General features: G+C 37.1%; 1 protein-coding gene across 1 annotated transcript; it reads left to right on the forward strand.

Annotated features, from left to right (window-relative positions):
• Nucleotides 1-411: 411 nt before the first annotated feature.
• Nucleotides 412-8,548, forward strand: CTSO (cathepsin O; the record flags this gene model as incomplete). The annotated part of the gene is made up of 7 exons (XM_009703028.1): nucleotides 412-517; nucleotides 1,531-1,664; nucleotides 2,847-3,014; nucleotides 4,515-4,636; nucleotides 5,853-6,016; nucleotides 6,478-6,570; nucleotides 8,254-8,548. Coding segments are annotated over 7 exons (822 nt in total), but the record flags the coding sequence as incomplete, so codon positions are not given.
• Nucleotides 8,549-9,536: the final 988 nt, after the last annotated feature.

The following is a 9,536-nucleotide window of genomic DNA, read 5'->3' on the forward strand; positions in this document are numbered from 1 at the left end:
TTATACTGTTCTTTTCCCTAATAAGGACATAAAGCAAGACAGGGTTCACTCTTATCTGAAGACACTCCTACGTATCTCTGAACCACAAGGTTTGTTGTGCTGTCAAAGAAGGGCATCAGATGAGTTTGACACAATTTGTTCTTAGCTTGCCTGTTTTGTCTGTCTGGTATCAATTTTTTTACCCTCTATGCACTCAACAAATACTTTTTTGGTATCTTTCTTGGAGTTGAAATTAGTCTAATGGCTTTTGTATTGGTTTGCTGGGAATCCATGACAAATCTGAGGTGAACAGCAGTCTTGTTACCTAAGTTCATGTTTCCCATTGCTAACCTTTTCTTTTTCTGCTTTTATGGTTTTGTCACTACTGCTAACTTAATAATGTCCATGGTGTTTTGTTTTTTTTTTCCTTAGGAAAGTGCTAAAAGAATCAGATTACTGAATTCATCATCAAAAGATAATATGACTGCTTTCTATGGAATAAATCAGTTTTCTCACCTGTTTCCTGAAGAGTTCAAAGGTACATTTTCTGGCTGCTGCTAATGCCTTTTCTCTTATTTTTCTTATTCTTTCCCAGAACCCTGTGTCTTTCACATTTACAGATTCTTCCAGTGCTGATAGTCAGCTAGTTTACAATGTCTGTTACCAAACTGTAAGTACTTCTGGAGGATACAACAATCCTATTCACGTTTCTCTAGGCTTGCAAGGTTGAATTGCCCAGAGCCTGAATGGGATTTAGTATAGAGACCTTTCCTTCTTTCTTTCCTTCTTCTTTCTTTCCTTCTTCTTTCTTTCCTTCTTCTTTCCGGGCCTTAAAGCCCAGTTTTAAAATTGTAAAATATACAAGGTTCTCAAGTACTCTTAAGTTCCTATTCCTTATCCCCCTAGGGCAAAATTGACTACAGTCAGACAATGCTTGGAGGTTCATGGCTGTACAGTGATAGCTATGACTTTCAGGAGCAATATGACATGCCTCATTTTTTTTACTAAGAAAATTTGCCTAATACCTAACCTAATCTTCTCACCTTGCTGTTCAAATCTGCTGTTGTATGTTCTATTCATTGGGGCATTTCACACTTTTTAGAATTTTAAATAATTAAGCAGCTTTTTTTTAGTGAAAAACTAGCAATTTACGTGTGTTTCAGAATCTTTATGTAATTCTCCTCTATTTTTCCCCTTTTACCTGACTGAAATAAAGTAATATTTTTCCAGTAAGTAAAATGTTGTGAAAATTTTCAAACAAAACTTGTTTTATGGCATGGTTATTGATCAGTTTTAGTAAATCTTCACACTTTGTACCCACATTCCCTACGTGGACTATTTCTGTTCTTTCTAGAACTGTAGGAGTATTTACATTCATTCTGGAATATAATGGTTATTTTAAAATACATTAATTTTCTATGGATTTGAGATGTAATCTCATGATTATAACTACAGATCAAAGTTACCTCTATGGCTTCTAGTGAAACAGTTGCTTGTGAGTTGTTTTTTTTTTAGTTAGTAGATTTATAGATGTTTGTATTCTTTGTTTAGCTATTTACTTAAGAAGCACACCTCACAAACTTCCCAGATACATAAACGCGCCAAAGAGAAAGGAAAAACCCTTGCCAAAGAAGTTTGACTGGAGGGACAAGAAAGTCATTGCAGAAGTGAGAAATCAGCAAACAGTAAGTCCTGGTGCTTTGCTTTCCCGGTTCTGAAGCACTGCTCGGAGACAGTTCCAGCAGCTACATCATAGCGCACAGTGAAGGTTTTGGAAGGGATCAGCACTGCCTCAAGACTCCTTGGAGCACTGGCACAAGTACGGCCGGTTGACTATATGCAAAGTCACGTAGCGTTTTATGCAAAGTGAGATTAGGCTTAAAAGCATAAGGTGTAGAAATTGTACATTTAGAAATTGTGCGATTATAAACTGTGTGTAATACATTTTTTGATGTAGTTAACTAAGTCTGCAAATATTTTGCAGCATGTGTATTTTGTATTTTTCTGAAGAGACTGAGGTAAGTTCAGTACCTGACCTTTTCAGGTTTCACCTGGGTGGGTATAGATCCTTTGCTGTTGTTTTCTGTCATGGCTGAATGCCCTTGGCTCGTCAACACCCATATCTTTACCATTGAACACCTCAGAGGATGCATTCATGATAGGAAGATAATCAGATCCCACGTGATTACAGTTTATCCCAAAGTGCTTACAATAACTGGTAAGAAACAAACAAGCTGTTAAATCCCCAATGTCTTTGTTTTCTGTCCTTCACATAGTGTAACCTGGACCTTGCCTAGGAATAAATTCTGCTTCCTATTTTAAGTGCCACAGTATAAAGAGCCTAGAACTGCAGTATAGGCACTATTACTGTCTAAGAATTTTTCTATTATGTTTCATTTCAGTTTACAGTTTCTTAAACTATAATCTAATATATTTCTATAAAATTTTTCAGACTGTAGGAAGTTGTAGACTGTCTCCTTAAGTGCATCCTTTTCAAAAACTTACGGACTAATGTGGTTAAAAAATGATTTCATCCTGAGCCCCAATCCTTCTTTAAGAGAATAGAATGACAGTAAAAAGCATGCTCAGACCTATCTTAAAGGGCAAAAATTAGTCAGGGATGAATCCTTAAAATAAGACACTCATAATGCATTTCTAGCTTTCAGAGAGCAGTACAGGGGAAAAAAGCAGTTCAATATTTTAAATGGTTGATTAAATTTCTTTATTGTTGCCTTAAAAACCAAGTTCAAGGATGATGTAAATGAAAAGCATTAGAAGACCCTTTTAACTCTTTTTTTCTTTTCCTGTCAGGCTTAAAAAACAAAGCTGACTTTCTCTCTTCTCTGTTTCCCTTCTCCTTGTACCAGTGTGGAGGCTGCTGGGCTTTCAGCGTTGTGGGTGGTATAGAGTCTGCCTATGCGATTAAAAGAAATAACCTGGAAGAACTCAGCGTACAGCAGGTTATTGACTGTTCATACAATAATTACGGCTGCAGCGGGGGATCCACTGTTAGTGCTTTGAGCTGGCTGAACCAGGTTTGAAACTTTTCATAATCTTGAATCCCTCCTTAGCTTATTAACATCTTTTTTTTTAGTGGGAAATAGTAACGGGGAAGGTGGAGTGTACAGCTCATTTGATTTTTTTTAATGTATGTGTGTCTATGTACATATACATGGATATACATGTCTGTGTATGTGTATTTATTTAGTCTGGAATCAAGAGGGAGTTTGTTCAAGCAGAATTGAAACTTGATTAGAATTTTATGGTCTATATATGTTCTTGTGAATGTAACAAATCGACCCACAGCGGTTGAAAATAATGTTACTTGAAAGCTATAGTATTTCCACTGAATTCAATTGGAACTGCAGACATACGGTACCAGCGTAGAAGGAACCATTTGTACACACACCATTTTGTGGATTTGAGTGTCCAGTTTAGGCAGCAGCATCTGGAAAAAAGGAGGGATGTTGAGAATTTCTGCTTTCAAATTTCTATGATTTCTGTGACAAACACTAAAATCATGCACGAACCTCAGAATAAAATTGACTGCGTTTACCTTTGTTTCACTTGCAACCCAAAACAATGAAAATGCAGGCATAATTTCTACTTAGTTGTAGCTAGCACACTTCATTCATGAAAAATGCAAAATGTGTGTTAATAGTATAGGTAAGCAGAAACATTTTAATATCTTTGAAATAAAAAGTACTCTCTAGGATGACAGTTTGAGTTATAAGAATGTAAAAAGAATTCCTTAGTTTTTTTAAGATTTAAAAAACCCCTTATTGTCCTTTTTAAGAAACTGAAATTAACCCCTGAAGATTCATATAACCCCAGCTAATAACAGTCTAGATAACTTGTTTAAGTTTGTATTTCAAGAAAGACAGAGGATGTTCATCTGGATTCCTCTGAAGTAGAATTCCCTCTTGCTTGACAACAGGGGGACTACAAGTGAATTAGACTGGAGGAGACACTGTCATAAACATTCTGAACTACAGACGACAAGGAAAGTATAAAAGGTTGATGCAATAGCTTTGTAGCTGGACTTTGAACTGAGGCAGCCATTATAATGCATTATATACTAGCATGAGGATTTGATGCTAATAGCAGAATCAGACTTAATTTCAGTATTTTATGCAGTTGTTCTTGGGATATTTGTGGTTCTTGAACTGTCTCGAGAAGAGGATAAGTTTGTGCGTGGATGTTATTTGAAGAGAATGAATAGTCATTTGTTAAATGAATGCATAGTCTCTGTGTCTTGAAACTGATGAGATTGCTGATGAGGCTAGTTTAAACCAGAGATACCTTCTAAATTTCATTCATTAGTTAAAGACTTCTGAATCCCTTCTGAAGTTTTCTCTGCGAACAAGGAAAGTAGAGATAGTAAATACCTTATTTCCCAACATGACATTCTTCTTTCTGATCTCACCAAGAACACACTGAATTTTGAGTGAGTTCTGTGGTCATTTTCAATGTGTTTTGAGCTGCATAGTGTTAAAGTCAAATGCATTAAATTCTCTTTCATTATCTTCCTGCAGACAAAAGTAAAACTCGTGAGAGATTCAGAGTATACTTTTAAAGCTCAGACAGGACTGTGCCATTATTTTGGTCGCTCAGATTTTGGAGTTTCAATAACAGGATTTGCTGCATATGACTTCAGGTAGCTACTATTGATTCTTTTTATTTGCTGTACTTTTCCTTCTGTGTTCAGTAATTGTGGAGTAAGCTAGAGCCAATAGGGCATTGACCCCAAAGGTTATGAGGTTGATTGCGTCAGTTATGTAGCTGTGTACTGGATAAGAATTAATACATAATTTTGAGAGTTAAGCCTTGCCACAATGAATCCACTCAATCTTGCCATCGCTAAGCCTGTTCAAATTAGAGAGCTCAGTCTGTGTCTTGAAATTAGGTCTTTTAAATTGGCTATGTTTAAACTGTAACATTGAGTCAGTTACAATTTGTAATATATGCTAAGTGAACATTACACTGCTTAAGTATCAGAAACAGTAAATCCTACCAATAGTAATTGGAATTTGTTGAAAAAATTAGGAGTTATTCAGTTACTTTGATATTCATCCATCTACATGCTGACCTGCATCCTCCTCCAGTCCATGACTTTACAAATAGTGTTGTCAACAGAATTTTGTAAAGACAACTGGTAGCTTTTTAGGTTTCTGTAGCAAGGAAGTTTATCAGTACAATACAGCTGCATACTGAACTTAAAGACAAGAAATATAATTTTGACTAGGAATTGAATTACTACCAGATAAAAGTAACTAAAATCAATTATAGCTTTGCCAGTCTGTATTTGCCAAATTTAATTATTGCACATATCATGCAGTGATAAAGATTTCCTGTTCCAGTATATTACATAAGTAAAACTGTACGAGTATGCTAATGGTAAATGTCTGATAGTGATAATGTCCTGTGTTTTGATATGTTTGAGATACATATTTTAGTGTGATACTATGTATGGTATAAGAGGCACTTCTATATGTTTCAAAAGCTAAGGGAAATAATAGTATAGACTAACGGTTTGTCTAGAGCTGGTTTTAATTCAGAAGAGTAATTTATAAAAGGTATATAGGGCTCACCATTGCCCACTGACTTGACCCAGAAACCTGCTTCTTTTTAATAGCATCATATCTTTGGATCTGCACCTTTCCCATAGTACGTGTGCCCTATATTTGTATTACTGTGTTATAGTATATGAAATATGTAATTCTTGATGTGTGTTATATGGTGTGTAGAACTCAGGAGGAAAAAGTTCAATTATTTGATTTTTAAATTGTACTTAACAAGTAGATTACCACCTCTCAAAATTCTTTAGTGTGCTAACTTAAGTAACTTGGCATTATCACTCACTTCTTTCACAGTGGTCAAGAAGAAGAAATGATGAGGGTGCTTGTTAACTGGGGCCCTTTGACAGTAACAGTAGATGCAGTTAGCTGGCAGGATTATCTTGGTGGGATCATACAATACCACTGCTCCAGTGGAAAAGCAAATCATGCTGTTCTTATCACTGGTTTTGACAGAACAGGTGCGTTTCCATCAACTGAACTTCAACCCATTAGGTTTTGTGTTTTTTCTCTTTACTTGCAACTTGACTCCTGTGGGACAAGTGATTAAAATCCAGAACTGGGTGTTCTGTTGAGAACTGTTTGGTTTGGTGTCACATCAGTTCTGGAAGTGCAGCCTGATCCCGGGAGAAAAACTCCTCTTGTCTGTGCTCCTTCAGTTCCGTGGGACTTCATGTCCTTGTAAAGTCAGGAACACAGCTACATGTGTCTTTATGCTAGCAGAGGATATATCCAGTCTCTTCAACACTGGAATATTAGCTCTGTCCTCTGTCTAAACAACAGTAGGTTTCACTGTAGTATATCATAAAACTATCAGAAACTATGAAATATTAAAATGGTAATTAACTCTGTAGAGTGTTAAAATATTTTTATGCTTCCCAAATCTCATGTTGCCTCTTGTTTATGAAAACATCTCTTCCAGGTAGTATCCCTTACTGGATTGTACAGAACTCTTGGGGGCCTACATGGGGAATAGACGGCTATGTTCGTGTTAAGATAGGCGGCAATGTCTGTGGTGAGTCTGACAAAAAATAATTAAAGTGGTGAAGGCCACATGCTGGGATGTTTCTCCGTGTAAGTGAAGTGATATAATGGGATCCTCAGAGAGGAAATACAAATCATTGCTATGTTTTAGAAGAGGTTATATGAGTCCAGGTGGAAAAATAAATAAAGTGGTTGCCAGTTCAACCAAGCCATATAGTTGAATGACTGAAAAACACCATGCAAAGGTAAAGCTATATAAGGCATAACAAATAAAGTACAATTGTAGAGGTAAGGACATTGTAAAATATACAGTCATGTGTCATGGTTCTAGATTAGTGCCATCGCTATACTCAGTGTACGTAAAACAGCTGCTGTCCTTGTCTGGTGGATGCAATTATCTCTGGGCTCAGTTTAGCAAACAAACATGGAAAGTGGATTTGCCTGTGCTTGGGAATTTTGTACGCTGTTTGTGGCTTTTCTTGTAGGATAGAGGTATGTACTTCTAGTGCTAGTTCCATCTTCCCCCCCCCCTTTCCATTTGCATGACCTTTTTCTTGGTGTTTGAGCAGGTTTTGTAGTGTTAAGTACCCAGTTCTGAGTTGCTGGATATGGAGGTAAGGCCAGTGAAGCTCTTGTTTATGAGCAAAGATTGCTGAGCCAAATTGCTGGGATTGGACTACAAGGTAGTAAGTGTTGTGTGTCCATTGAATTCTCGTCTGTTAGGTTGACACTGGAGGTCTTCTGTTGCTTTTCCCTTCCATGTATGTTTCACAGTAGTCTCAGTCATTGTAAGATGATGTAAACCATCTGCAAATAAGAATAAATAATACTCAGTTTGCCTGCATTCAGTAAAGGTGAGGACAATGTATCCATAGCTCTTCCATGTTGCTGAAACTTTTGTTCTTATTGTTGTTGTATAAACAGACTATTTGGAAAGAGTAATTTAGAAGTAGTGGTAATTAAAGCAAGTCAATTGTAGAGGTGGTCAGGAAGAACAGACGTGTTATTTTTCAAAACCTGTTCTCTCAAAAGGCAGGATCTTTCACATTTTCTGTAGTGTGCCTCACAAGAACAATCCAGCAAAGGCCAGGAGTTGCTCTCTTTCCTCCACAGATGTTGCCTTCTGATTTAGAGGTGCTCTGACGCCACTTTTGAGCATCTAAGAGCGATCACCCTTTGATAGCTTCACAGACTGTAGTCAGAGTTTGCTTTTAGCACTGAAAGGAGTACAATACCAAAAGAACTGGGCAGGCTTAAAAGCTTAGTTTGTTCTGTGTTTGTATGTTTAGGAGTGTTCAAACATGTGGCTTGGAATGGAATTTGCGATCTCTAGTCTTTTGGTGAGCTTTCAAAGCTGCATAGCTTCATATTGTCTATACATTGCTAATGCATGTGATTAAAAAGGGAAGATGATATCAAAGTATAGGTTACTTTTCAGCACCTAGATAGGACCAATGCTGAATACTCAGCAAAGGACCTAAAGTTTTGAACATGAAAGCAGAGGAAGGAGGAGAGTAGATCTTGACTATAAACAGTATAAAAAGGTTGCAGCTGATTCCCTGCCTTGCCCCCCTCCTTCCCCCCCCCCACCCCAGTTCACCTCCTTTCACTGCATGCTGGAGAATATTATATGAATATGAATTCTGGGAACTTATTCTTGGCAAATCTCCACTTCCAGTATTTATTAAAAAGTCTTTTTTTGTTTGATTTGTAGGTATAGCAGATACAGTTTCATCAGTATTTGTTTGACACTTACTGGCCAAAGACCACAAGCATCATTTGGCCACACACTGTTTACGAAGATTTAGTTCAAAACAACATTTTCTCAAATAAGAAATTGCAGTAAGGGCAATTCCTGCTTTTAGGCAGTACAGGCATGGGTTGACTGGAGTTTTTAAAAATGTTTTTATGTGGAATGTGTGTTGGGCATCGAATCTGTCGTGGAATAAGAAGACTCAGGATCAACTGCAGAGTACACAAAAAGAAGTTACAAAGATGGACTGAAACTGTGAATGTGAACTGTATCCAGATGTTGAACGCTGCTCCATAAAAAATCTTACAAGGAATTTGGATCAAATAATAGTATGACAGAGTACAATTGGAGTGCTTTGAATATAAGAAGACCCATGATTACGTCTACTTTTATTTGGCGGGGAGGACGGGCAGCTGGAAGAAAATACTCTGTTATTTTTGATACTTGTCTTGGCTTTTCTGAGACCTCTGACGGACTCACACATTTTGTCTTTCTCCTTTTTGTGGAATCCTACTTTTTCTCTAAAGTGAGAAGAATAGAGGAGGGTAATGGATAGTTAAAGTTGTTTCCTGAGCACCCAATGCTTCTGAAGTGCTGCAGTCCTTCCATTTCAGTCATTGCACCTTTATTGGGTAAATATAACTTCAAAGCTCTTCAGAGCAGGGAGCGTGTTTTGGAAAGTGCCTGGAATATCAGAGTCTTCTGCATTAATTTGTTAGATGGAGAGAAAAGTAAGAAGTAACTGTATTTAGACAAATGAAGGCAATTCTAGTGGTTTAATGTCCTGTGTCCTGACAGGATATACGTGTTTGCAAATCAGCCTTTCTGTGCTTTGAGAGCTGTACCAGTTCCATGCCTTCTCTCTTCTCTACTTCATGACTAACAGTGAAGCCAGTTACAAAGCAAAAATTAAAAAACTTATTTATTATAGAAAAAATTGCGAGGGTGAGGTTTGTTAATATATATTTGCCACCTTTAGAAAGTCAGCAATTACAGAATACTCTGAGTGGGTCTTAAATTCCCCTACGTTAATTGAATTCATAGGTGGGACTTGCTGGGAGTCAAGAAGGGGTTCCAGCTTTGCTGAGCTGTAAAACTGCAGTTGCAGGCAAATGTAACCAGAATTCACAACCAAACATGCAATTCTAAAATGCTCTGTATCTTTCGTGAAGCACTACTATGAAAAGTATTGAAGCAATTCTTGTAATTTTTGCACTTAATTACTGTGCCATGTTAATAGATCA

Source organism: Cariama cristata, unplaced genomic scaffold (assembly GCF_000690535.1).
Source record: "Cariama cristata isolate BGI_N322 unplaced genomic scaffold, ASM69053v1 scaffold17276, whole genome shotgun sequence".
In the NCBI taxonomy this organism is placed as follows: Eukaryota; Metazoa; Chordata; class Aves; order Cariamiformes; family Cariamidae; genus Cariama; species Cariama cristata.